The sequence below is a fragment of the Oncorhynchus clarkii genome, chromosome 4 (assembly GCF_045791955.1).
Source record: "Oncorhynchus clarkii lewisi isolate Uvic-CL-2024 chromosome 4, UVic_Ocla_1.0, whole genome shotgun sequence".
NCBI lineage: Eukaryota > Metazoa > Chordata > Actinopteri > Salmoniformes > Salmonidae > Oncorhynchus > Oncorhynchus clarkii.
Window position 1 is genome coordinate 71,214,508 of NC_092150.1, and position 27,491 is coordinate 71,241,998.

Below are 27,491 nucleotides of genomic sequence, written 5' to 3' on the forward strand. Positions count from 1 at the left end.
ATGTCATTGATCTAGGCTTCATAATACAGTTTCTTCTTATTTTTGTTGAGTTTAGTCATATCATTTCTCAATTTGCAGTACATCAGCCAGAGGTGTGCAGCCAGACTTATTAGCCTCTCCTTTTGCCCCATCTCTTTCAGCCATACAGTTTTTCAATTCCTCATCAATCCATGGAGCCTTAACAGTTCTAATAGTCAGTTTCTTAACAGGCCCATTTTTATCAATAATTGGAAGAAGCAATTTCATAAATTCATCAAGTGGAGCATCTAGATGCTCCTTATTAATCACATCAGACCAACAAATATTTGACCCAGCTTTTGGAACTTTGACTCTCCTAGATATAACCACTATATTGTGATCACTGCATCCAATGGGTACAGATACAGCTTTCGAGAAAAGTTCTACAGTATTAGTAAAAAATGTGATCAATACATGTGGATGATCTTGTTCCTGTCGTGTTTGTAAACACCCTGGTAGGTTGATTAATAACCTGAGCCAGATTACAGGCACTGGTTACAGGTAGAAGCTTCCACTTGAGTGGACAGCTTGATGAAAACAGTCAATATTCAGGTCCCCAAGAAAGTAGACCTCTCTGTTTACGTCACATACAAGCATTTCACACACATTATTTAGATACTGACTGTTAGCACTATAGCAACACCCCAAAAGCATAGGCTTTATATGAGCAGGTGAACCTGCAACCACAGCTCTTTAATAACACTTGACATGAGATCTTCTTTAGGGCCGATTTCAAGTTTTTATAACAATCGGAAATCTGTATTTTTGGGCGCCGATTAGCCGATTTAAAAAATAATAAACTTTTTTTTTTATTAAAAAATAAATATATATTATATATTGTCACCTTACAGTTAACTAGTCCAATGCAATAACGACCTGCCTTTCTCTCGTTGCACTCCACAAGGAGACTGCCTGTTACGCGAATGCAGTAAGCCAAGGTAAGTTGCTAGCTAGCATTAAACTTATCTTATAAAAAACAATCAATCATAATCACTAGTTAACTACACATGGTTGATGATATTACTAGATATTATCTAGCGTGTCCTGCGTTGCATATAATCTAACTGAGCATACAAGCATACAAGTATCTAAGTATCTGACTGAGCGGGGGTAGGCAGAAGCAGGAGCGTAAACATTCATTCAAACAGCACTTTCATGCGTTTTGCCAGCAGCTCTTCGTTGTGCGTCAAGCATTGCGCTGTTTATGACTTCAAGCCTATCAACTCCCGAGATGAGGCTGGTGTAACCGAAGTGAAAAGGCTAGCTAGTTAGCGCGCGCTAATAGCGTTTCAAACGTCACTCGCTCTGAGCCTTCTAGTAGCTGTTCCCCTTGCTCTGCATGGGTAACACTGCTTCGATGGTGGCTGTTGTCGTTGTGTTGCTGGTTCGAGCCCAGGGAACAGCGAGGAGAGGGACGGAAGCTATACTGTTACACTGGCAATACTAAAGTGCCTATAAGAACATCCAATAGTCAAAGGTTAATGGAATACAAATGGTATAGAGGGAAATAGTCCTATAATTCCTATAATATCTACAACCTAAAACCTCTTACCTGGGAATATTGAAGACTCATGTTAAAAGGAACCACCAGCTTTCATATGTTCTCATGTTCTGAGCAAGGAACTGAAACGTTAGCTTTCTTACATAGCACATATTGCACTTTTACTTTCTTCTCCAACACTTTGTTTTTGCATTATTTAAACCAAATTGAACATGTTTCATTATTTACTTGAGGCTAAATTGATTTTATTGATGTATTATATTAAGTTAAAATAAGTGATAATTCAGTATTGTTGTAATTGTCATTATTACAAATAAATAAATACAAATCGGCTGATTTAATCGGTATCGGCCTTTTCTGTCCCCCAATAATCGGTATCGGCGTTGAAAAATCATAATCGGTCGACCTCTAATATATGTATATAAATTAGTGCCATCGCAAAGTATTCAGATCCCTTGACTTTTTCCACATTTTGTTACATTAAAAAAATTCTAAAATGGATGAAATAAATAAAAAATCCTCAGCAATCTACACAAAATGACAAAGCGAAAACAGGTTTTTAGAAATGATCGCAAATGTATTAAAAATAAAAAAACAAATATATTATTTACATAAGTATTCAGACCCTTTGCTATGAGACTCGAAATTGAGCTCCAGTGCATCCTTGAGATGTTTCTACAACTTGATTGGAGTTCACCTGTGGTAAATTCAATTGATTGGACATGATTTGGAAAGGCACACACCTGTCTATATAATGTTTCACAGTTGACAGTGCATGTCAGAGCAAAATCCAAGCAATGAGACAGGATTGTGTTGAGGCACAGATCTGGGGAAGGGTACCAAAGAATGTATGCAGCATTGAAGGACCCCAAGAACACAGTAGCTTCCATCATTCTTACATTTAAGAAGTTTGGAACCACCAAGACTCTTCTTAGAGCTGGCCACCCGGCCAAACTGAGCAATCGGGGGAGAAGAGAAAGGCCTTGGTCAGGGAGGTGACCAAGAACCCAATGGTCATTCTGACAGAGCTCTGGAGTTCTTCTGTTGAGATGGGAGAACCTTCCAGAAGGACAACCATCTCTGAAGCACTCCTTTATGAGCCTTTATGGTAGAGTGGCCAGACGGAAGCCACTCCTCAGTAAAAAGCACATGACAGCCCGCTTGAAGTTTGCCAAAAGGCACCTAAAGACTCTCAGGCCATTATAAACAAGATTCTCTGGTCTGAAGAAACCAAGACTGGTACTATGATTAAACTCTTTGGCCTGAATGCCAAGCATCATGTCTGGAGGAAACCTGGCACCATCCCTACAATGAAGCATTGTGGTGGCAGCATCGTGCTGTGGGGGATGTTTTTTAGCGGCAGGAACTGGAAGACGAGTCAGGATCGAGGCAAAGATGAATGGAGCAAAGTACAGAGAGATTCTTGATGAAAACCTGCTCCAGAGCACTCAGGAATTCAGACTGGGGCGAAGGGTTGCATTCCAACAGGACAATGACCCTAAGCACACAGCCAAGACAATGCAGGAGTGGCTTTGAGACAAGTCTCTGAATGTCCTTGAGTGGCCCAGCCAGAGCCCGGACTTGAACCCGATCTAACATCTCTGGAGAGACCTGAAAATAGTTGTGTAACAATGCTCCCCATCCAACCTGACAGAGCTTGAAAGGATCTGCAGAGAAGATTGGGAGAAACTCCCCAAATACAGGTGTGCCAAGCTTGTAGCGTCATAGCAAAGAAGACTTGAGGCTGTAATCACTGCCAAAGGTGCTTCAACAAAGTTTTGAGTAATGGGTCTGAATACTTATGTAAATGTGATATTTCTGTTTTTTTATTTTTTTTAAATAAATTAGCATAAAAACCAATCTCAAGGATGATCAATGGAAACAGAATGCACCGGAGCTCAGTTTCGAGTTTCATAGCAAAGTGTCTGAATATTTATGCAAATAATATATTTCTGTTTTGTTATTTTTAATACATTTGCAAACCTTTCTAAAAACCTGTTTTTGCTTTGTCATTATGGGGTATTGTGTATAGATTGATGAGGAGAAAAATAACTATTTTTAATACATTTTAGAATAAAGCTGTAACCTAACAAAATGTGGAAAAAGTAAAGGGGTCTGAATACTTTCTGAAGGCACTGTATGTATAAATATCTTCCCCATAAGAATTCCTGTCTCTTCTATTAATGTTATATCCTTGTATTGCTACTGCTGTATCATCAAATGAATTATCTAAGTGAGACTCAGAAATGGCTAATATATGAATGTTATCTGATATTAACAAGTTATTGATTTTATTAACCTTATTTCTAATGCTACATATATTGACATGGGCTATTTTCCACCCTTTCTTCGGTAGCTTCTCAGAGATAGACATAATATGGAAAATAACAAAAGAAGCCTTTTTAAACCTCAAATATACTACAAGTTCTCCTGCAACGGGGTGGTCAAATGAAGATCCCACGTCTATAGGTCTCAGAGGATCATACCTGCCTGTAAAGACAGAACATCTGATCTGATGTACCAACATGGATGACATTATGTGGGTTTATTCAGGTTTACTGAGATGATAAATCCTCTATGATTATCTATTAATTCTCTTGATTTAATCTTTATTTATCTAGGTTAGCCTCTTTGAGATAAAATGTCAATTTCAAGAGAGAACTGTTCAGATAAATCATACCAATGCCAGGTACTCTATCTCTTTGTGTGACAAGTTATGTTACTAACCAGAGCGCTATATCAGCTAAGCAGCTAAATGTCAGCTACAGCTAGCCCAGCTAAGCCTCGTGCAAGAGTTCTTTACTTACTAGCTCATCTCTTATCTGTGTGTATTAGTGTTACCATTTCACATTGTTCCCTACAGAAATACTACACTGTACGTTTTATCTGTGAATGTGCTTTCTGGCACAGTACAATACAGACGTCTGAGATAGGGACATGGTAATTATTGTTGGTTATACAGGGCCATTGGAAGAGGGGCAATTCCACAATAACGGAATAGGGGCAATTCCACAGTAACGGAAGAGGGACAATTCCACAGTAACGGAAGAGGGACAATTCCACAGTAACGGAAGAGGGGCAATTCCACAGTAACGGAAGAGGGACAATTCCACAGTAACGGAAGAGGGACAATTCCACAGTAACGGAAGAGGGACAATTCCACAGTAACGGAAGAGGGGCAATTCCACAGTAACGGAAGAGGGGCAATTCCACAGTAACGGAAGAGGGACAATTCCACAGTAACGGAAGAGGGACAATTCCACAGTAACGGAAGAGGGACAATTCCACAGTAACGGAAGAGGGACAATTCCACAGTAACGGAAGAGGGGCAATTCCACAGTAACGGAATAGGGGCAATTCCACAGTAACGGAATAGGGGCAATTCCACAGTAACGGAAGAGGGGCAATTCCACAGTAACGGAATAGGGACAATTCCACAGTAACGGAAGAGGGACAATTCCACAGTAACGGAATTGCGCTGCCAAACAAAAAACATTGATTTCAAAGTTGAACAAATCATACAACTCTATACACAATGACTACTTTTAACAATTTACACAGAAAATTGTACAAGAACACATTTACTGGAAGAACTGTGCAGATGCGCAACGTTTGGTAAGAGCATTTTGGTCAAATCTCCGTTTTGTGTCCATGTTTTCCAAAACTCAGAATGAAGATTCAACGATGTCTGCAGAAATAATGGTGTGTCAGCTATGACGCGACAGACTTTGAAAAAATATATTTTGGTTATTGAACTACAGTAAGTGAAGTGGATTTACACCCGGTAACAGAATTACGGTAAATGAATGTCATTCCTGATCTGTACTGCACAGAAATGCGTCATAATGGATATGAAGGTCATTCTCTTCATGGTGCTGTATCCTAAATAGGAACACAAAAGTAGAAATGTACAATATCCTCCTTTGCATATTTGTGTATTATTCTACACACTGACTATTAATTTAATGAGCTCTGCCCCCAAACGAGACAACATTTGGTTGGTCCGGACAGGACCAAATCTGAACAAATAGTAGACGTCTTTGTTTCACAAATTTGGACCTCAAAGTAAAGTATAGTAGAGTCACAGTATAAAGAGTCACAGGAGGTTGGTGGCATCTTAATTGGGGAGGACGGGCTCATGGTAATGGCTGGAGATGAAAAGGTGGAATCGTATGAAATACATCAAACACATGTTTGATTCCATTTGATTTACTCAATTCCAGCCATTATGATCCCTCAGCAGCCTCCTGAGTAGAGTACAGAGTACAATACATTATAATGTACTCAACTCTAGTGTGCTCTGTGTACTATACTGTATTGTGCTGAACTGTATACTACTTTGCTGTACTGTGCTCTCCAAACTTGTGAACCCAACTGTGGTTTGTAACTACTATGATTTCTATGTAACCAGTTGAATTGCAGAAATTCCATTTACCGATTTTTCAGAAATTTCGTTACCGATTTGGTAACGGGATTTAACGTTTGAATCACTTAATAATTCGTAAACAAAATGTATAAATTAATTGATAGGTCTACCTTTACTTGTCGGCTCTGTGAACTGTCATGATCCTCATGAGGGAGAGAAATCAGAAAATATCTTAAAGATGTGTAGATGTTTGGTAATGAAATGTCAAGGCACAAGGCAATGTTTCTTAAACAGGAGGCAGAAATATTTATTAGACACTGAATATAAGTGTTGATGTTAGTTGCCAGTGGTCTTTACTTCAACGTTGTTGTTTTTATGTAGTTCTGATTTTCTGGTAGATGTTTTCTAAGACCCCTTTTCCATCTGTTTATCCAGAAATCAAAGCCTTTACTTATTCCTCATTTGTAGGATGGAAAATGGTAGATTTTTTTTATACGCCTTAATTAAAAAAAAAAATAGATATATACTCTTAGCTTTCATTCGACACCCAATTTGGCATGGTCCTATGAACTTTCCATGTTGCTGCTCACGGATCCTTTTACATGGAAATGACCAGAGTTAGATGTTGTGACGATCAGCTAGAAATATAGGCTGTTGGACTGTCTTTAATGCATTCTTGCTTCCTCCATTCCTTTAGTGAACCACTGATCTGTACATGATTGGATTAGAAAAGAGATTTCCACACCTCCAAACCTACTGCCTTTCCCCCATTCAGCCATGTCAGATCAGTGATCACTTTCAAGGAGGATGCAATTTTGAAGGTTTGAGCAGACCCCTGTTCAGTTTCCATTTTGGAAAATTGTGTCTCATTCGTGTTACATTTTTACTGGTGTGTTTGTTGGTCTGTTCCAAGTTTGTGTATTTGTAGCGGTGGGTTATTTTCAGGGTTGTGTTTTTTGTGGAATTCTCATTTCACACACTCGCTCATGCAGAAGAGCCCTCTCACACACACTAATCAGACAGTAATGGACAGCACCTGGTACTGGCAGACGTATCACAACATGCAACCTGCACCACCGTGGGATTGACACACGCACAGGACATTTTTCTCACAGGACAAATCTCATGTGACATTTTCTGTGTGAGCACACACACACACTTCTTTACAAAATAGGACACAACATTTTGACATTGTCGTGATGTGGGCACAGTGCTTTGGGCTTTTAGTCATTGATTTCTCCTCTTCCCCAAATCCCCCTCTGGGTGTGACAAACCATTCCACAAAGCATGCCCACAAAACCTTCTCAACTATTCTGATTCTAGGAGGATCCATTGTGCTTCTCTACCATTGTGGTTGGCGCAAACTCATTGTTGAGTGACATTAGCATTTAAGATAGAAAATTAGCATTTAAACTAGTTTTAATACCCAAACCAGTTGATTATGTCTGCATCTGGTTATTTCTCCCAACCGACTTGACTAATTAATTGTGAATAGTGTTGTGGAGCTCTTAGCTCGCATAACAAGCTATACCTCTCCACCATGTTAGAGACAGCAGCTAATGGGTTCACCAGTCTAAGAGAAGGCCATTAGAGGTTTTCATTGGAAATCAATGTCTGGTCCAGTCAGCGTTTTAGTCCACAGACAAACTCTGTTTTAACCGACAGTGACACTCCATGATTTATACACTATTTTTCTGTTTTCATCTTTGTTCCTGGCTGTTTAGGGTTTATTGGACATTTTTACTGGGTCCCAAGGGTGGGTCGATCCCAAGGGTGGGTCGATCCCAAGGGTGCATATTCAGCTTCTAGGGTCCCAGCTAGAGAATGGATGGTTGTTTTGTCTCGGTGAGGATGCAAGTGTGGATGTTTGGTGTCCTAACGATGCTTACTGTTATGTCCGCTATGCCTCATGATATACACCACTCAGCCCCCTTCCTCTGAAGGGCGAGAGTGTTTGGCATTCCTCCGATCAGCTTTCACATGCCACAGCCAGCTGGGGACGTTTTGTCACAGCACACCAAGGTACAGTAGCTGTCAAAGGTGAACCCTCAGCCTTTCTAGTGGACCTCCTGAGGAAAACAGCCAGAAAATGGAATCAGTCATTGATAAACTAACATGGTCATGAATTTGTACAGTACCACGATACCACACTATGTTCAGCCAAAATATTGTGTCAGAGAATTTGAATAACCCTAGGCTATTGGGTATACTTTGGACACATCTTACACACTCAGGCTAATATTAACTGTCAATATGAAAGGAAACTAGTTGAATCCCAGGATTTTGAGACAGTCATGTGACCACGGTCAATCAGTGAGTCAGTAAGTACTGTGTCTATTGCTCGTGTGGCCAGGCTGTACTCTGTACGTCCGGCTCGGAGCGCTGAGGTCCCTGGATGCGTCAGTGGACGTGGCTGGTTTTGATAACAAACAGTTGAGTTGGGGGGGATTAAGCGATTATGTTTGATCACAGCACAATGGGCAGGCTCGAGCCGGGCCCCCTGCCAACTGCTGACGGACCAACTTCAGAACAATCACACACCCCAGCCAACCCCAATGGTTGTGTGTGTGTGTGTGTGTGTGCGTGAATAACTGGTGTGTGTGTTTGTGTGTCCAAAGTGGGTTTGTCGCATACACAGTTTAGAAAATGTTATAGCGGGTGCAGTGAAATAAATGCTTGTGTTACTAGCTCCTAACAGTGCAGTAAAATGCCAAACAAGTACACACATAACACTGTGTGCTTAAATGGGCTTAAATGTGTGTGATAAAAGGGGGGTGGGATAGTTGGAGCTGTGAGTGAGGCAGACCTTCTATCTGCCTACTTTTTCAGTTAGGGGGAGGGGTAGAGAGAGGTGGATTGTCAGTGTGGAAGAGGGGGAGAGCGATGGGAAGGGGAGAGTGGGGTTTGTAAAGCAGTTTCCTGCGGTGCATGCGTTGGCTGGCTGCCACTGTGAGTCTGTGTATGTGTCAGGGAGAGAGAGAGAGAGAGATGGGGCGAGAGAGAGAAGAGTGTGTGTGAGTGTCTGGGTCCGTGGGTCTGTGTGTAAGCACGTTGACAGAGGGGTGCAGAGTGAGGGAGAGAGAGGGAGGGAAAGAAGGGGTTAAAGAAAGAAAAAGAGAGGACAGAAAAGTAGGGAGTAGCTCAAGGACTGGGTCTGACCACTTCATTCAACACCTCTGTGGATGTCTGTGGAACTTAAGGAAAAGCCATGTTCTGTCTGAAAGGTAGGACCAATCTGAGTGTGGAACTTTTCCATCCGAGTTCGGAGACAAAGGGAAGGTTTAACCCCATCTCTTTTCCCGGACGGAAAACTTCTCTCCTTTCGGTCACAGTGGTTTCTTCTCCACATGTCTTCCTTTGTTTTCCTTTATACTGTAGGGAGTTTACTTTCTTTCCTTCTCTCTTTCTCTGTCATACTCTTTCTCCATCTCTTCCTATATTGAGGGAAGTGAGGAAGAGAAGTTGAGTAGATTCAAGTTGTAATCTATTAAAAGTGTTGCTTTGATCCGTTGTTAGATTTTTATGTGAACATCTGTCTAGTGTGTCTGTTTAAACTTGAAAGAACGTTTCAGCGCTGCCTACTATGGAATGTGTTGTGTGTGTGGTCAGCATATGTGTGTTCAATATGTCTGAGTAAAGTAGAATGGAGGGTATTTTAAGTGCCGTGTGGACTGTGGAGTGTGTTCCTCTTTCACATTGGCAGCTGCCAGGGAGGGAGGGCAGCAGTTGCTGTAGTGCTGTCCTGTGCTGCAGAGTGGCGCCATGTGTTGGCCAGGCAGCGCTGGGCTCAGCCGGGCAGGGCAGAGCAGCAACAGAAAGGACAACAGAAAAGCTCTACACTCACAGCTCTCTGCTATTCTCTATAGATCGGTCTTTCTCTCTCTCTCCTTCATTCAGTGTTTTTTTTTTATACCTCTGTCTCATTCTCTAATTGATGTCTCTTGTATTATCTTTCTCCCTCTCGCACTCTTTTTTTTTTGGGGTCAAATTTCTTTATTTTTTTCTCTTTTACAAACACACTGCCATAGCCAGGGGCAGAGCAGACATGCGCAGGCATTGATTTGATTAGCTGTAGGCACTGGGTCATGGAAAAACACTGGCAAACTAGTGGCACCTCGGTTGGCACACACTAAGCACCTCATTGGCACCTCCTGTGGCACATGTTCCAAACTTTTAAATGTTCCTGGATGGCAGCGTCTGCCACCTCTGTATCTGAAGAGGCTGAGCTGTGATTGGCCGAGGTGGCAATGAGGTCACCATCATCTAATCCTGCTTTGATTTAGAATGTGAAGTACTCTTAAACTGTCTGTCACAGAACCCCAATGTACTTTACATTATGACAGCAAACCAGACGTTATCAGTAGCACTGTACTGATTATCTATTCCACATCACCCGGCAGCTCTTCCTCGTCTACTTGGACTGGCCCTACCAGTCTGGGTTTGAGGTAGCGGACTAAACTCTTCTCCATGGTGAAGGAAGTTTCTGATGACCTTTCCCAATGGCGTGGAGCTGAGACCAGGCATTGTGGAATTTAGTTCCGACTACATCGATTCACCCATGGTCAATACTTCAAAAAAATGTAAATCATGAAATGCTCAACTTTTACATATGTTTGTCCTCTGTAGTTGTGTGCCTTTGTTTCCTGAAATCCATACTTTTTCAATAAACTTTAATCAAATAGAACCATTGACTGTTTGCTCATTGCTGTTGCTCTAAGATGGCAACTCAGTGCAAATGTGCCAATTAAATCTCAACAAGGGAGATTCGGTGGTTGTATTTGATTAACGTTTTATTGAAAAAGTATGGATTTCAGCAAACAAAGAAAGGCACGCAACTACAGAGGACAAACATCGATACAAGGTGGGCGTTTCATAATTGTGCGAATCGATGTAGTCGGAGATAGATTCCACAAAGCCTGGTCTCTGCTCTACACAGTTGGTGAATGTTCAGAGCCATTTGGGTTGCCAGGTTAGAGCTATATGGGTTGCCAGATTGAAGATGAGGGGTGTTTTGGGCAGTCGCCCTACATCTTTCCACCCCAGAGCAGGAGTAAGGCTGGTAATGTTAGTTAAAATGTGGTTATCTATCCTAACTTGACTTTACCCCTCAGTACCACGGTAAATCCCAGCTCTTTAATTTACTGTAAGCTCTTGGCATGTTATGGGGAATGGTTGGCTTCGTAAGTCTGTATTTATCACATTACCTACCGTGTCTCGTACAAATGTAATATGGTGGTTGTGTAGGAGGGGTTAGTGGAATGGACTGGTGGCCAAGCAGTTGATGGGTTTTATGTTAGACCCCATCAGGCTGTTGTATCCTAGAATTGAACATTTACAGCGAGTAATCCAGAAGCTCCAGGTTGAGTATGCAACATGTCTGCCTTGTAAAGTGAATCTAATTTCTTGTAGAACTAAGATGTCACCCGATGTTCCAATTCAGACGGTACTGAAGGCAAATGATTCTGGCGGCTCTGTCCAGGCTAGGACAACAAGTGAAACTAAGACCATATTGCTCTCTTCTCACCAATTCAGACCTTTATTATGTGAACAACACCAAAGATAGAAGGGGCTAGGGACCAAAAGGGAACTGGTCTGTGCTTGGTGTTGTGTTTTTAGTTGCCTTGTCTAACATCTTATTAAATCTGTCTATTTTACTTAGTTTGGGTGATGTTTCATTAATCCTGCTGATGTGACGGTCTGGTGAGCGCAAAGAGAGGGCAGATGTTCCCAGTACAGTAAAGGAAATACAGGAAATCTCTCTCCTCTGCCCCTTCTGCCATGTGGGTTAAGCTGCCTAGTGGCTATTATGTAGGCAGGGAATAGTTCGGTTTTATGTAGGGATGCAAGATATATTGGTAAGCATATCGGAATTGGCCGATATTAGCTAAAAATGGCAACTTTGACATCGGCTCTATGTATAGTTTAACGCCGATGTGCAAAACCAATGTCAAAGCTGATACCTGTATGACGTAATGACGCCACGAAAAATACAGCACTACACGTGCAACACAGTATTCCTAACCTAGTCCACAATGTCTGCTGTGTGGATCTAATTTGAAGTTTCAAAGGAAGATAACAGAAAGGCCATATGCAATGTTTGTGCTGCTATTATTTCCTGAGGGGAGAAAGTGAAATCTTTCAATACCACAAACCTAATTACTCATTCGAAAGTGCTTCACCCCCAGACGTTCAGCGACTAGTTAGAACAAAAGCCGAAAAAAACTAAGCACACACTTCCAACAATTTAACAAGTTCAAGTCGAGCAGTCATTTGAAAGAGTAAGAGAATTTCAGCGAGACAACTCAAAGCCAAAATCCATTAACGCCAAAATGGATGATGTTAGCTTTCGCCGACTGGTCGAGAACTTCGAGCCCCGGTACACACTACCAAGTAGGCGCTATTTTTCAGATGTTGCCCTACCGGAGTTACACACTTGTTGAAATGCACATCCATGAGCTACCTGCTATTAGCTTCTCGACTGACATTTGGACCAGCGATGATAGTCTTTGCCATGCATGGGACACATGCTGCAACTGGCTGTGAACAAAGGTGTTCTGGCCCAACGCAGCATATCTGACACAGTGGCAACAGGTAGGAAGATAGTACGTCATGTTAAACACACAGCTTGCATACAGCCGACTGCAAGCAATACTACAGGAGCAGCTTGGAGTGCAAACGAAAGCAAGACCTTTCCACCAGATGGAACAGTACTTTTTACATGGAGAGCCTGCTGGAACAAAAACGAGTGCTTGGCGTGTACACAGCTGACTGAGTTACCTGCAACAGTCGGTACAAACCAGTGGACTCTCATTGAAAACATGAACACACTCCTAGCTCCATTCGAACAACTCACTGGAGAAACAAGCTCAACAACTGCGTCTGCAGCAGACGTGATACCCTCTGTCATGGCATTGAAACTCCTGATCAACAACTGCCAACACAGACCGTGGGGTTAAAACTTGCAAAAGTACTCGAGACTGTGAACAAGAGATTCGGTGACATTCTCTCTGAGCCTCTTACTGTGTCGCGACCATGCTCGATGCTATGTACAAGGACCGCTACTTCGATGCAGACAAGAAACAGGGTTTACGTGAAATGTTAGACACAGCTGGACAAGATGGAAACGAACACAGTGACAGTGAGCACCGAGGAAGAGGACCCACGACAGAAGAGGCCATGGACAGACAGAGCTAAAACCACTGCTTGACATGTATGATGAAATCCTGGTTGACAATAAAACGACTGAACAAATGAACAATGAAACAGCACAGCAAGTAAGTGAAAGAAATAGGTTTTGATTGTATTTTACTGGTAATGGGGACAAATGTAAATGCCAACAAAATAACTTTTTGTGTGTGTGTGTTTCAACTATTTAACTGTACTAGAATGTTTAAATTTAAAATATTGGTGTCGCGTATTTTGGCATGAAGATATTTGATATTGATATCAGCCAAAAATGTCATATCAGTGCATCCCTAGTTTTATGCTACTATGGTTAGCCCGTTGTATTAGTGGTCACAGCTTAGACACACGCTGAGTGTACAAAACATTAAGAACACCTTCCTAATATTGAGTGGCATCCCCCTTTTGCCCTCAGAACAGACTCAATTCATCAGGGCATGCACTCTACAAGGTGTCAAGCGTTCTACAAGAATGCTGACCCATGTTGCCTCCAATACTTCCCACAGTTGTGTCAAGTTGACTGGATGTCCTTTGGGAGCTGGACCATTCTTGATACACACGGGAAACTGTTGAGCATGAAAAACCCAGCAGCATTGCAGTTTTTGACACAAACCAGTGCGCCTGGCATTTACTACTTACTATACCCCGTTCATAGGCACTTCAATCCTTTGTCTTGCCCATTCACCCTCTGAATGGAGCACATACACAATCCATGTCTCAAGGCTTAAAAATCCTTCTTTAACCTGTCTCTTCCCCTTCATCTACACTGATTTGAAGTGGATTTAACAAGTGACATCAATAGGGGATCATAACTTTCACCTGGATTCACCTGGTCAGTCTATGTCATAGAAAGAGCAGGTGGTCATATGTTTTGGACACTACATTTTTACAAATTAATTAAAATGTATGAGCTAAAATCTCTTCAGTCAATAAGGGAAAGGAAAGGTGGATGCCTAGTCAGTTGTCCAACTAAATGTATTCAACTGAAATGTGTCTTCCGCATTTAACCCATCCCCTCTGAAGCAGAGAGGTGTGGGGGGCTGCCTTAATCGACATCCATGTCTTCGTGGAACAGTGGGTTACTGCCTTGCTCAGCGGCAGAATGACAGATTTGTTTTACTTTGTCAGCTCGGAGATTCGATTCAGCAACCTTCCGGTTACTGGCCCAACGCTCTAACCACTAGTGTTCAACCTCTTTGTTATGGCAAGCCTAAATAAGTTCAGGAGTAAACATTTGCATAATAAGTTGCATGGACTGGCTCTGTGTGCAGTATTGGTGTTTAACGTGATATTTGAATGACTACCTCATCTCTGTACCCCACACATACAATTCTCTGTAGAGTCCCTCAGTCGAGCAGTGAATGTCAAACACAGATTCAATCACAAAGACCAGGGAGGGTTTCCCAATCCCTTGCAAACAAGGGCACCTATTGGTAGATGGGTTAAAAAAACAGCAGACATTGAATATCCATTTGAGCATGGTGAAGCTATTAATTACACTTTGAATGGTGTATCAATACTAGAGGTCGACCGATTGATCGGAATGGCCGATTAATTAGGGCCGATTTCAAGTTTTCATAACAATCGGAAATCTCTATTTTTGGGCACCGATTTTGCCAATTTTTTTTAACATTTTATTATTATTTTTACGATAGTTTTATACCTTTATTTAACTAGGCAAGTCAGTTAAGAACGGGCCTCCCGGGTGGCGCAGTGGTTAAGGGCGCTGTACTGCAGCCCCAGCTGTGCCACCAGAGACTCTGGATTCGCGCCCAGGCTCTGTCATAACCGGCCGTGACCGGGAGGCCCGTGGGGCGACGCACAATTGGCCTAGCGTCGTCCGGGTTAGGGACGGTTTGGCCGGCAGGGATATCCTTGTTTCATCGCGCACCAGCGACTCCTGTGGCGGGCCGGGCGCAGTGCGCGCTAACCAAGGTTGCCAGGTGCACGGTGTTTCCTCTGACACATGGTGCTTCCGGGCTGGATGGCACTGTGTAAAGAAGCAGTGCGGCTTGTTTGGGTTGTGTATCGGAGGACGAATGACTTTCAACCTTCGTCTCTCCCGAGCCTGTACTGGAGTTGTAGCGATGAGACAAGATAGTAGCTACTAAAACAATTGTATACCACAAAATTGGGAGAAAAAGGGGTAAAATTCAACAACAAAAAAACACAAAAAAAATCAGTTAAGAACACGTTCTTATTTTCAATGACGGCCTAGGAACTGCCTTGTTCAGGGGCAGAACGACAGATTTTCACCTTGTCAGCTCGGGGGATCCAATCTTGCAACCTTACAGTTAACTAGTCCAACGCTATAACCACCTGCCTCTCGTTGCACTCCACGAGGAGACTGCCTGTTACGCGAATGCAGTAAGAAGCCAAGGTAAGTTGCTAGCTAGCATTAAACTTACCTTATATAAAAAAAAATATCAATCAATCATAATCACTAGTTAACTACACATGGTTGATGATATTACTAGTTTATCTAGCGTGTCCTGTGTTGCATGTAATCGATGCAACGCTGGGGGATGATTTAACAGAAGCGCATTTGCGAAAAAAGCACAATCGTTGGACGACTGTACCTAACCATAAACACCAATGCCTTTCTTAAAATCAATACACAGAAGTATTTATTTTTAAACCTGCATATTTAGCTAAAAGAAATCCAGGTTAGCAGGCAATATTAACCAGGTGAAATTGTGTCACTTCTCTTGCGTTCATTGCACGCAGAGTCAGGGTATATGCAACAGTTTGGGCCGCCTGGCTCATTGCGAACTAATTTGCCACAATTTTACGTAATTATGACATAACATTGAAGGTTGTGCAATGTAACAAGAATATTTAGACTTAGGGATGCCATCCGTAGATAAAATACCGAACAGCTCCGTATTTCACTGAAATAATAAACGTTTTGTTTTTGAAATTATAGTTTCCGGATTCGACCATATTAATGAACAAAGGCTCGTATTTCTGTGTGTTATTATGTTATAATTAAGTCTATGATTTGATAGAGCAGTCTGACTGAGCGATGGTAGGCACCAGCATGCTCGTAAGCATTCATTCAAACGGCACTTTCGTGTGTTTTGCCAGCAGCTCTTCACAAGCACAGCACTGTTTATGACTTCAAGCCTATCAGCCTAATGGCTGGTGTAACCAATGTGAAATGGCTAGCTAGTTAGCGGGGTGCGCGCTAATAGCGTTTCAAACGTCACTTGCTCTGAGACTTGAAGTAGTTGTTCCCCTTGCTCTGCAAGGGCCGCGGCTTTTGTGGAGCGATGGGTAACGTTGCTTCGAGTGTGGTTGTTGTCGATGTGTTCCTGGTTCAAGCCCAGGTAGGGGCGAGGAGAAGGACGGAAGCTATACTGTTACACTGGCAATACTAAAGTGCCTATAAGAACATCCAATAGTCAAAGGTATAGGAAATACAAATGGTATAGAGAGAAATAGTCCTATAAATACTATATTAACTACAACCTAAAACCTCTTACCTTGGAATATTGAAGTCTCATGTTAAAAGGAACCACCAACTTTCATATGTTCTCATGTTCTGAGCAAGGAACTCAAACGTTAGCTGTTTTACATGGCATATATTGCACTTTTACTTCTCCCACACTTTTGAATTATTTAAACTAAATTGAACATGTTTGATTATTTATTTGAGACTAAATTGATTTTATTGATGTATTATATTAAGTTAAAATAAGTGTTCATTCAGTATTGTTGTAATTGTCATTATTACAAATAAAATATAAAGATTGATCGGTATCGGCTTTTTTTGGTCCTCCAATAATCAGTATCGGCGTTGAAAAATCACAATCGGTCGACCTCTAATCAATACACCCAGTTACTGCAAAGATGCAGGAGTAATTCCTAACCCAGTTGCCGGAGAGGAAGGAAACCACTCAGGGATTTTACCATGAGGCCAATGGTAACTTTATAACAGTTACACAGTGTGTAATGGCTGTGATTGGAGAAAACTGAGGATGGATCTACAACATTGTAGTTACTCCACAATACTACCCTAAATGACAGAGTGAAAATAAGGAAGCCTGTACAGAATAAAAATTTTCCTAAACATGCATCCTGTATGCAATAAGGCACTAAAGTAAAACTGCAACATGTAGCAAAGAAATGCACTTTATGTCCTGAATACAAAGTGTTATGTTTGTGGCAAATCAACACAACATTTTTCATATTTCATTTTCAATAAATTTTGCAAAAAAATCTAAAACCATGTTTTCACTTTGTCATTATGCGGAATTGTGTATAAATGGGTAAGGACATTGTTTTTTAACCAGTTTTGAATTTAGGCTGTAACACAACAAAATGTGCAGTAATTCAAGAGGTATGAATATTTTCTGAAGGCGCTGTACTTCATGATACAATTGTTGTTTTGGGTTTAGAATAGATTGCCTCTGCTGTAACTGAGTTCTCTGTGTAGAAGTTGATGGCAGTGGGTTAGGTGTAGAGCAGTAGATAGATGGTCATGTATGGAGATTCACGCCGTGACTGATTACAGTGTGAAGCTAAAACAGTGTAAAGTCTGTCAACTTCTCCCTCTGGTGTCCATTGTGAATCTCAGGCGTGTGTAGCAAACATGTGTTATAGAGGTGTGTGCATGAGTGTGGGTATGTGTAATGATGAGCACATGCACTTATGAGCACATGCACAAGTTTGCTCATTGATATAAAGTAACACATTTGGGGATGGTCATGTTTTACGTGAGAGTGTGTATGTGAGTGTGAATTTAAGCAATGTGTCTGTGAGTTCCATACACTCTTGGGATAGGGTCAGGTGTTGTCTCTCCATGTTAGTGGCTGGGTCCAGACCTATGAATAACCTGTGATGGCATTTAACACCCTCATCACAGCCTGTATGGAGGACCAGGCCAGTCTGATCTGAGTTTTAGAGCTACTAGAGTTATTATTAAACGCATCCCTCTATTATTATTAGAGGGATGCGTTTTAGAGGAGGAGGGATGAGTTTTAGAGGAGGAGGCATGAGTTTTAGAGGATGAGGGATGAGTTTTAGAGGAGGAGGCATGAGTTTTAGAGGAGGAGGCATGAGTTTTAGAGGAGGAGGCATGAGTTTTAGAGGATGAGGGATGAGTTTTAGAGGAGGAGGCATGAGTTTTAGAGGATGAAGGATAAGTTTTAGAGGAGGGATGAGTTTTAGAGGAGGAGGGATGAGTTTTAGAGGAGGGGGCATGAGTTTTAGAGGATGAGGGATGAGTTTTAGAGGAGGAGGGATGAGTTTTAGAGGAGGAGGGATGAGTTTTAGAGGAGGGGGGATGAGTTTTAGAGGATGAGGGATGAGTTTTAGAGGAGGAGGGGTGAGTTTTAGAGGAGGAGGGATGAGTTTTAGAGGATGAGGGATGAGTTTTAGAGGATGAGGGATGAGTTTTAGAGGAGGAGGCATGAGTTTTAGAGGAGGAGGCATGAGTTTTAGAGGAGGAGGCATGAGTTTTAGAGGATGAGGGATGAGTTTTAGAGGAGGAGGCATGAGTTTTAGAGGATGAAGGATAAGTTTTAGAGGAGGGATGAGTTTTAGAGGAGGAGGGATGAGTTTTAGAGGAGGGGGCATGAGTTTTAGAGGATGAGGGATGAGTTTTAGAGGAGGAGGGATGAGTTTTAGAGGAGGGGGGATGAGTTTTAGAGGATGAGGGATGAGTTTTAGAGGAGGAGGGGTGAGTTTTAGAGGAGGAGGGATGAGTTTTAGAGGATGAGGGATGAGTTTTAGAGGATGAGGGATGAGTTTTAGAGGATGAGGGATGAGTTTTAGAGGAGGAGGGATGAGTTTTAGAGGATGAGGCATGAGTTTTAGAGGATGAGGCATGAGTTTTAGAGGATGAGGGATGAGTTTTAGATGAGGAGGGATGAGTTTTAGAGGAGGAGGCATGAGTTTTAGAGGAGGAGGGATGAGTTTTAGAGGATGAGGGATGAGTTTTAGAGGATGAGGGATGAGTTTTAGAGGATGAGGGATGAGTTTTAGAGGAGGAGGGATGAGTTTTAGAGGAGGAGGCATGAGTTTTAGAGGAGGAGGCATGAGTTTTAGAGGAGGAGGGATGAGTTTTAGAGGATGAGGGATGAGTTTTAGAGGATGAGGGATGAGTTTTAGAGGATGAGGGATGAGTTTTAGAGGAGGGATGAGTTTTAGAGGAGGAGGGATGAGTTTTAGAGCTATTAGTGACCCTACGTGTTGATAAGCTTTGACTTTGTTTTTATTTAGCTTATTCACTTTCAGTTCACTATTTAAGATGCTACAGAAAGTAGGTTAGACTACAGAGGTGAAGCTCCAAAGACAATGGATGACTCCTGAGTTCTGTAGAACAAGTTCTCACTATGGATGAGTCCTGTAGACTACGAATGAGTTCTGTTGACAAGCAGGAGTTCTAGATAATGGACGAGTTCTGTTCGCTACAGTTGGTTTGAGACAATGGCTAAGTTTTCCATAGTCCTCCTGTAGACAATATACTTTGTTTTTTTTCAATAGTCCTCCTGTAGACAATGGATGGAGTTTTCCATAGTCCTCCTGTAGACAATGGATGAGTTTTGTTAGCCTGAGCTCCTTAGACAATAGCTGACTCCAACATGATGATTCTTCAGACAAACAGAACACAGCATGCAGGTGTTTTCCCACTCTCCCCACATGTAGGCCCCCTGGGTCTCCCTGGAAACCATTTTCTCTGAGCCTTCCGTAATATCCCCCTGTACAAGCACACACAAAGGCCCGCACGGGCCCACGCAAGTGTGCTTACACACAGACACACACACACACACACACAGTGGATGACCCGCATGTGCATCAACAGCATTGTCTGGGAGGTGTAGTCACACACACACACACCACACACACGCTCACCTCCTGACTGACTACCCATAATCCCCATTCAGAACCAGTGGGCTGAGAAAGACCGGCCACACTGCATGTTGGGCCGGGGGGTTATCTACCCATGCAGTACTGAACCCTGACTGACTCACACACTGTGTGTGTGTGTGTGTGTGTGTGTGTGTGTGTGTGTGTGTGTGTGTGTGCCGGTCACTGTGTCAGTTTGAACCCCCCAAAGTTTAGTTAATTCTGTCAAAGGCAAGGCTGCTAATGTGTCTGTGTGTTGGTCCAAGCGACCCCTATTGTGCTGATGCTACCACTAATGTATGTGTGAGTGTGTCCACTGTCCGCATCACTCTATACCCCCCCGCTGGGCATGTGAAAATGTTGAATCTAATGCACGCAGAGAGAGGGATTGTGTATCTTTCAGATATGTAGCTATATGACCGAGGGAGAGAGTATGTGTTTTCCAACACCCCTCTGTGTTGATGAAACTGTATATGTGTTTGTTCTGTACTTACAAGGTTTAGAATGGGAACAGAGGGAGGGGTTAAGTACACAGTCAGATGTGCCTGTGTTAAAACCCACACACGCCGGCATTGCGTGTGTGGGTTTGGTGTTTGGCTGTGGTATTAGTGTTGTCAGTGTGGCTTCCATATGGAAATGATAACCTCTGTTAATGTCTCTGTGAACCCGGCTATCTGCTGTGGCTTTGGCAGGGCACACACTGACCCTACTTCCATATGGTATTTGACCTTTATCCATCATTTCACTCCTCTCTATATTTGTTACTGTTCAGTCTGCTTGTTTGTGTGTCTTTACAAGCTAATCAGATCCTTTGACAATGTAAGAACACTGGTTTCCTGTTCATTGTCCTGGAGCTAAAACCATGTCTGTCTGTATGTATGTCTGTCTGTATGTATGTATGTATGTATGTATCAGTGTCTGTATGTCTTCTCAGAATCAGAACCTCACCTCACCCTTACATTCCTGTACCTTATAAAGACAGACAGAGGTACTGTCGGGAGTGCCCATTAAACACACTCTGCTAGATTAGGTTATAGTGGAGTTACTTTCAGTGTCTGGTTTCTCTACCACAGTACTCCATACATGGATCCTTGAAGTGACGATGTCACTTGAAGTGATGATATTGTACCACTAGATGGAGCTGCTGTGTGGTGTTTGTTTTTTCTCATTTAGTTACTACTGTGAATCCCTCCCTTCCTCTGCATTTCTGTTTCTATCTGCCTTTTCTGCCTTGCATCAGTTCAGGGTTGTCAGTAGTCTTTTTGAAGAGGCTCTACCCGCAACATTTTGGTGTGTTTGTGCATGCGTTTGTCTATGCTTTTATATGTTCTATAATCTGCCTAGTCATCATTGCTGTTGTGTAAATGAAATAAAGCCTGTGTGTTTCCCTGGCCAATCATTCTATCTCCTCTCCCCCTCTGCTGGTCAGCAGCTCTGTCACTGCTCTAAGCTCCAATGCCCCCAACAATCTGATTAGTGATGATTGATCCATATGATACACACAACTCTATATGTAGTGGCCTAGTCTAGAATAACACACAACTCTAGATGTAGTGGCCTAGTCTAGAATAACACACAACTCTATATGTAGTGGCCTAGTCTAGAATAACACACAACTCTATATGTAGTGGCCTAGTCTAGAATAACACACAACTCTATATGTAGTGGCCTAGTCTAGAATAACACACAACTCTATATGTAGTGGCTTAGTCTAGAATAACACACAACTCTGTATGTAGTGGCCTAGTCTAGAATAACACACAACTCTATATGTAGTGGCCTAGTCTAGAATAACACACAACTCTATATGTAGTGGCCTAGTCTAGAATAACACACAACTCTATATGTAGTGGCTTAGTCTAGAATAACACACAACTCTGTATGTAGTGGCCTAGTCTAGAATAACACACAACTCTATATGTAGTGGCCTAGTCTAGAATAACACACAACTCTATATGTAGTGGCCTAGTCTAGAATAACACACAACTCTATATGTAGTGGCCTAGTCTAGAATAACACACAACTCTATATGTAGTGGCCTAGTCTAGAATAACACACAACTCTGTATGTAGTGGCCTAGTCTAGAATAACACACAACTCTGTATGTAGTGGCCTAGTCTAGAATAACACACAACTCTATATGTAGTGGCCTAGTCTAGAATAACACACAACTCTATATGTAGTGGCCTAGTCTAGAATAACACACAACTCTATATGTAGTGGCCTAGTCTAGAAAAACACACAGGTGGACCGTTGTTGCAGAAGATGCGAAACCTTTAACTGTTGTCTAGATGTGTCTGTGTGTCTCTTTGTCTGTCTGTCTATTTGTCTGTGTTTTGTCTGGTTCTATTTGCATCCTCCAGGTCACACCTGTAATGACTGGCAGTTGTCATCTGAGGTGCCACACACGCTGGCAGGCTGACTGTTACACCAGGGTTAATTAGCAGCAGGATGGCGTCCATCTGTAGTGCTCTCCGTGTCTGCTGTCTCTGTAAAGGGACTAGGACTAGATAATCTGGAATTACAGATTAGACCTATAAAGGAGGGGGGAGAGGAGGAGAGGCCAAGGGGCAAAGCTGATGGTCAGTTGGAGAGAGAGAAGAAAAGAAGGGGGAGAAACTCACCTCACGATACTCATCCTTCACACACTTTGTGCTGGAGAGTTGCTACTCACCTATTCACCAGGGGTATCTCTTTTCATCACCTCTTGCATTTGTTCTAGAGGGTGTCTCCGTCCCACATACACCCTGACTGTGTTCCTCTTGAGTTCTACACACTTCGTTGGAGTATTGAAAACCAGTGAGGAGCGTTTTGGAGAAAGTTAAAATTGTGACGTGAGAAGAATCATATTGTAACCTCAGCTATTTCCTGCTGGGGGTGGAGACTTTTGTTTAAACACTTTTACACATTCTCAGAATATTTCACCACATTTCTCCTGGTCTCTTCGGAATTGGAATCCAACTTTTTTTTTTTCAAACCGAAACTTCCGATTTGGGGTTTTTGCTAAGTCGGATTTGGTGTTGATATTTTTGAGGTGTGCTGGATTTTGGAAGATTCACCGTATTTGTTTTGGAAATATAGCTTGTAATCTGACACTGCATATTCCTCCCTTTTGTCAGGCAAATCAATGCAAGTCAATAGAAGCCCCTGAGAGAGGGAGTGAAAGACAGAACAAAAAGAGAGGAGGAGATTGGGAGGGGGAGAGGCTGCCTTTTGGAGATTGTGGTCTGGAGGGAGGAGAGTGTCCCCTGCGGGTTGCAAAAACTTAAAACCATGAAAACCAGCCCCTCCCATCCCTTCATCCTTCCTGGAGAGAGGGGGTGAGAGAAGGGGGAGTCCTATTGAGGGTCTAGGGGCTAGAGAGAGAAAATAGGAGGGTGACACACACGCACACACAAGCCCCTGTCCCAAGTGGGAGGGCAGTGAGGGGGGCTCGAGGGTCTTAGAGACAGAGAGAGGATGATCGCATATGTGCAGTGCCTCTCCTCCAAGCCGGTGGTCAGCTGCTGGCACAAGGCCGCCTGCTATGAGGACTCGGGAGGGAAGAAGGCTTTCCACAACACCTCCGAGATGGGCAACAACCTACCAGTCCAGCCCCATGCTTCAGGGCCCATCCGTAGGTCCGAGGGCAGCCTGCGACGCCGCCTGCTCTCCACCAAGGTCCACCAGAGACAGGACTCTCTGTGGACGCCCAAACCGGGACTGCTAGGACCCGAGACCAAGGGCTCCTTGGGACACACACACACCTACCAGGATGGCCAAGGTAGAACTTCTCACCAAGGTAGAACTTCTCACCAAGGTAGAACAGAACACACTACTAAGACTGGAGTCGGTCGGCTTTAGAATGAGGGTTTTACTGGTTGTGTGACAGAGACAGTAGTGTTTTGTTGGGTTCAGGCTGTTGTGTGCTGTTGAGACACACGTGGCTGGAACTGTTGGACTGCAATGGTAGATTAAACTGCTCTTCTGCCTCTATGGACTGATCTCTGGGCTTTAGAGTTACTGTTTTTCTAGTCAGTCCTGGCAGGAGGAGTCTCTGGGGCTTTGGACTTGTCTATAGTGCTTTGCTTTATATTCTAATCTATACTATAGTGTGAATGCAGTGTTTCCCCTATATTCCACCGCTGCTAAATCATTGCTGCCACTCCAAAAAATTGGGATGGTAAAACATTTTCAGTGTAAACTTAAACTACTGAAACCAGATATAAAGTGTGTAGAAAATATTGTAGAGTTATATATTTTTAATAAGAGAGAACTAACAATCACCAAAATAAAAACTAGACAGTTCGGGAGAATCTACAATTCCAACAAGGTAATGTTCCCCCAAAGAAATTGTAACTCAGGTAGCATAAGCCATTGCAAAATGTGTAGAAATTATCTTTAAAACTGCACATTTTCTCTCAGCCCCATGGCAAATTGTGTAGAATTACAGGAAAGTAGCTTTAAAACAGCATTGTTTTGTTTCTGCGGCCAAGAGAAGGGCTTCTAAAATGTTGGGTCGGAGACCGCCCATTGGCCACGCCCACTTCTACAACCCCTCCCCATACCCTATGCTAACTTTGCCACTGCTGCTGAAAAAATCCTAGGGGAAACACTGGAATGCTCATAGTGGCTTTGCAGAGACAAATCTGTTGTTGTGAACAGGCCTTGTCAGTAATGTTGTTTTAGACTATCCTGTTGGAACAGTGTTAGTGTGTTTCTATGGGAGACATGTGGTACAGCCACTCTCAAGCCGGTGCTTTGTCTCCTCCCATTATGTGATTTGCAGTAGTTGTAATTGTGTGATCTGTGCCGTCTGTCCTTGTTTTTTTTTTGTGTGTGTGTGTGTGGTGTGTGAGTCAGAGCGAGTGTGTGACTCCTTCGTTGGGGGTCATTTGTTGTGCCATCAGGGTGTGCTGTGGTGACCTCTAACCTTTGACCTGTGAGTGGTGGCAGAGGTTCTGGCGGCCGAGCTGAGGGCATCAGAGAGTTAGTTAAACGACCTCTGGGAGCAGAGCCCAAATATTACCATTAATTGATAGCACATAAACAACCCATCCATGATAAAAGTCAGTCTTTAGTATTTTTCTTTCTAGGCCTTTCTCTTCCTAAATTCTAGAAATATGCTGAATGTTTTGCAGTTACTGTAATGTATGGGTGCCGTGTGTGTGTATTTGAGTGTGTGTCCGAACATGTCAATGCGTGCTGAGTGCAGACACCGGACATCAGAATGTGCAGTAAGATACACAAATAAAGAGGAACCCTGAACCATAACCGGCAGCTGGGGGTGATGGGACATCCCTGTGTTGGACTGTGACAGAGATGACAGGATGTGGTGATGTGGGGGACAGTAGTAGGTAGCAGAGGTGACTGACTTTCACCTTGGAGAGTTAATAAAGAACCTATCGAATGGGGTGAGGAGAGAGGAGGTTTTTATAGTCATTGATCAATAAACAAAATGTTGCATTCTTTAACGCAGCTAGACTAATACTGTACTGAGTCTTTATGATATTGCGCTTGAGTGTGTGTGTGTGTGTGTGTGTGTGTGTGTGTGTGTGTGTGTGTGTGTGTGTGTGTGTGTGTGTGTGTGTGTGTGTGTGTGTGTGTGTGTGTGTGTGTGTGTGATGAATCACTTATTCTTATGTGTTTAGCGTAACAATGCGAGCCAGACTAGCGTCCCTGCTCAGGCCTGTTTTGCTTAATGCGCCGTGACAGCTCAAGATGTTGCCCACATTGGTACAGTATTGTGCCTGCGCTGTACGTTGTATTAACGCTCTAGTCACGCTGTATTTACGCTACGGTGAACAGACGGCAGCTGACACAGAGCTTTGAGGCTAGGTGTAATTCCTTCCTGTCCCTCTTGTACATCTCTCTTCCTCTATGCTCTTCTTCTCTCTATACACCTTCCACTTTATTCACCGTTTTCCTTCCTGTCTCTCTTGTACATCTCTCTTCCTCTATGCTCTTCTTCTCTCTATACAGCTTCCACTTCATTCACCATTTTCCTTCCTGTCTCTCTTGTACATCTCTCTTCCTCTATGCTCTTCTTCTCTCTATACAGCTTCCACTTCATTCACCATTTTCCTTCCTGTCTTACAGTATCCGTTCTCTACCCATTCTATCTGTCTAGTCTCTCTTCTCCCTCCTCTCTCATGTTCTTTAGTTACCAGTTTAGATGTGTAGCAGGTGTTCTCCAGATCCTTCATAAGCCCCCCAGTGGGCATACACACGCAGGTCCAAGGTTTGACCAATCACAGCCAACAGCTCCCCCGGGGGCCCAGAGGACCTCTGAGTGGCAGAGGAGCAGGCTTCCTTCTGGAATAGGAATGGGAAATGGAAATAGGCCCTAATGAAATCAGTGGGCTTTTTTGAGAACTAGAGGGAGGTGAGGGAAACCTGCATGGGGAATTTGACTGCGGTTAGTGTAAATGAGAGTGTTTGTCTTGTATCATGCCTTACATATACATCATGTAACTCCGGGAAACTATTTGCCCCCTTTCAAATGTTCAATTTTTGATACGGAATGTTATCAGATCTTCAACCAAAACCTGATATTAGATAAAGGGAGTAAACAAATAACACAACAATTACGTATTTATTTCATAAACAAAGTTACGCCACACCCAATGCTCCTGTGTGAAAAAGTTATTGCCCCCTTACACTCAATAACTGGTTGTTCCACCTTTAGCTGCAATGACTCCAACCAAACACTTCCTGTAGTTGTTGATCAGCCTTTCACATCGCTGTGGAGGAATTTTGGCCAACTTGTCCATGCAGAACTGCTTTAACTCAGCGATATTTGTGGGTTTTCAAGCATAAACTGCATGACCCAGCTGCGATTCAGCTCCCGTTGAGTGGATGGGGATGTTGCATAACTTTGTTAATTCAATACATAAAATAAGTATCATTTTGGGGGGTATTTGTAAACTCTTGTTCTCTTTAATATTAGGTTTTGGTTGAAGATCTGATAACATTCAGTATCACAAATATGCAAAAAAAATAGAGAAAATCAGAAAGGGGGAAAAGACTTTTCCCTGCACTGTACATGAAGCTCTTTCTCTCCTTCTCTCTCTGATCTGGGCAAGACTGTTCCCTTTACCTTGACCTCGTTGGTCATATCTCTGTGACATGACTGAGGCTGACGCCTTAAACACGGTCGGCAGCACACCTTACATCAGACCGCATTACCCGTTTGGTCAAGCACCTCTCCTTTATCCAGTCATGGATTAGCATGGTTTATAGCTATACATACACAGCTATAGGAGAGGGGATCGCTGAGGAGATGGAAACAGAGGTTGAGATGAAGGATAAGAGGATTTATTTCATCGTTGAAAACTAGACAATGGTGTCAACCCATGCCCCAGAAGTGTGTGTGTGTGTGTGTGTGTGTGTGTGTGTGTGTGTGTGTGTGTGTGTGTGTGTGTGTGTGTGTGTGTGTGTTTATATGGCCCCTGCTGAGGGAGGGGAGCACAAAAGAAGTCCTTCCTCTGCCTGATTAACTGTGGGATTTGAACAGGAACAGTCACAAAGACACATTGTTACACATTAGTCCCACCCCCTACAGACACACACAGTTTCCCTGAATCCCACCGT

The 27,491-nt window shown here is 42.8% G+C and overlaps 1 protein-coding gene across 9 annotated transcripts in view; it reads left to right on the plus strand.

Moving 5' to 3' along the window:
* The window catches only part of LOC139407248 (NHS-like 1b), a 167,280-nt gene that overhangs the window by 89,422 nt on the left and 50,367 nt on the right, over nt 1-27,491 (plus strand). For 3 of the 9 annotated variants that reach the window (XM_071150852.1, XM_071150856.1, XM_071150861.1), the window contains exon 1: nt 22,559-23,718. The exons of 3 other annotated variants lie outside the window; for them this stretch is intronic. In XM_071150852.1, the coding sequence (XP_071006953.1) occupies nt 23,379-23,718 (340 nt within the window). In that variant the 5' untranslated portion in view covers nt 22,559-23,378. Of the gene's footprint in view, nt 1-8,838; nt 9,110-22,558; nt 23,719-27,491 lie in introns of those variants that run through there. 3 more of the 9 variants (XM_071150860.1, XM_071150854.1, XM_071150855.1) reach the window with 3 other exon arrangements.